A 2353-nucleotide genomic window follows, 5' to 3' on the forward strand; every position below is an offset into this window, starting at 1 on the left:
AACATAGAAAAAAAAAAGAAAATAAAAATGAAAATATAAAAAAAAATAAAAATAAATAAATATTTATATATTGTAAATATTTATTCTATGTGTGTATAATTATAATTTTACTAATATTTATAGGAAAAAAAAAAAAAAAAAATATATATATATATATATATATATATATATATATATATATATATATATATATACATTTTATATATATTATATTTATTTAATAATTCTCTTAATTAATCTCTTTATTTAATGTAAAAAAAAAAAAAAAAAAAAAAATGTCATCTTGTCATTTCTTAAAAATGAAAATATATTCATATACATTTATATAAAAGATGTAGGAATATCTCTTCTACAATATATTTTATTTTATTACAAAATAATAAATACTTTTAAAATTTTAAAGAGCGAATTTTTCTCCTCATTATATATATATATATATGTATATATGTATGTATGTATTGTTTTAAATAAATAAAAATTGCAGTATAATAAATATATATTATCATTATAAACATATTGTTTTGTCAACATAAAAATAAAACAATATATATATATATATATATATATTATATTTTCATCACTGGAATGAAAAAAAATATATTATTCATCATATAAACTTGTGAGCACATGTGTAAAAAATGAAAATAATTTATATTATTTTTATAACATTTGTATTTATTATTTATGTATATGGAAAATTAAATATAGATATTTTTAAAAATCTTGTTAATATTGATATAGAATATATAAATTTTTATAAAAATGATATAAGAAAAAAATATATGAGAAATGGAAATAGTTTAATATATGAACATGTAAGTAAATATATTAATTTAAAAAATAATTATGTAGAAGTTATTATAAAAGGGGAATTAAAAAATGTGCAAGATACCTTGGCAGAAAGTTTTCTTTTTTTATTGCCTTATCACGAGGCCTACCAGGTATGTATTGAAGGGGTCATACCTAATAATGAGATGATATAAAAATATATAAATATATAAAAATATAAAAATATATAAATATATAAATATATAAAAATATATAAATATATTATTTATTTATTTATTTATTTATTTTTTATTTATTTTTTATTTTTTATTTTAGGCAACCAACCTACATGTTGTTGATGAAAAAGGAAATATTCTTCAACATAATATTTTAAAAGATACAAAAGATGTAGAAGATATAAATATAGATTCATTTAATCATGATGTGGACATATCAAATTTTAATATAAAAGTTTATGAAATATTATTGAATACAAAATTAAAATTAGAAGAACATGTTGTTATTGAATTATCATATACACTAGGTCAGCCTTATCATCCATATCCATTAGATATAAATTTAATGGAAAAACAAAATGTTTTATTTTATTTATCTTCAAAAATTTTGTTACCATATCAAGTTGAAAAATATGAACAGATAGATATAAAATTATGTGACAATTGTGATATTGTTAATTTAGATGATGCATGTTTTTTAAAAGATTTAAAAAAAATAAATGATAAAAATTATATTATTAAATATCAACATAATATAGAACCATTTAATTTAGGAGATAAAATCTTATTATATTTTGTATGTGATTATAATTTAGGTTATTTTGAAAAAGTAATAAAAAATATTAACATATCTTCTTTAGGTTATATATATGAAAAGGAAGAATACTTTTTAAAAAATAATGCAGCAAAAATAAATAAATTTGATAGATATGTCTTAAGTGACTATGAAAGTAAATACACCTCATCTGCAGGAGCTACCACAGGCGATATAAACGGTGCTACTAATATGGGATTTATAAATATAGAGAACAAAAATGATACCTTTAATAATATTTCAAATACAAATATTTCAAATATAAATATGCCAACCGACAAGACACACAACCAAAATAGTATCATCTATTCTCTTGAATCTAAAATAAATTATAATATTTATGACTACAATTATTTTGATGATCTAGGAAAAATATATTTAATTAGAGGAGAAGAAATATATGATGATGAGAAAAAAAAAAATATTCTAAAATTCGATGTAAAACCTAGATATCCTTTATTAGGTGGTTGGAAATTTCATTTCTTCAATACATTTTATCATTATTCTAACTTATATAAAATGAAAAATAAAAGAAATGCATATGCATATAAAGTAGATATTTCTCCTACTATTAAAAGTTTTTATATCAAACAATTAAATATAAATATATCTTTACCATCTTATTCTCATGATATTTTTATAAATAAAGATAATCTTAAAAATAATCTACATATACAAACTACAAAAAAAAAAGAATGGATCGATTTCTTTTCTGAAAGAAATGTTCTTGAATTACAAATACATAAATTCTTTC

At 17.3% G+C, this 2353-nt stretch overlaps 1 protein-coding gene across 1 annotated transcript in view; it reads left to right on the plus strand.

The window, feature by feature from the left end:
- Positions 1-638: 638 nt before the first annotated feature.
- PGSY75_0311600 (putative dolichyl-diphosphooligosaccharide--protein glycosyltransferase subunit 1) overlaps positions 639-2353 on the plus strand; it is a gene marked incomplete at both ends in the record, with an annotated part of 2906 nt that continues 1191 nt past the window's right edge. The window contains 2 exons of the mRNA XM_018783970.1: positions 639-941; positions 1105-2353. Coding sequence (XP_018643553.1) covers positions 639-941; positions 1105-2353 — 1552 coding nt within the window. The remainder of the gene's footprint in view (positions 942-1104) is intronic.

The sequence above is a fragment of the Plasmodium gaboni genome, chromosome 3 (genome assembly GCF_001602025.1).
Source record: "Plasmodium gaboni strain SY75 chromosome 3, whole genome shotgun sequence".
NCBI classification, from domain to species: domain Eukaryota; phylum Apicomplexa; class Aconoidasida; order Haemosporida; family Plasmodiidae; genus Plasmodium; species Plasmodium gaboni.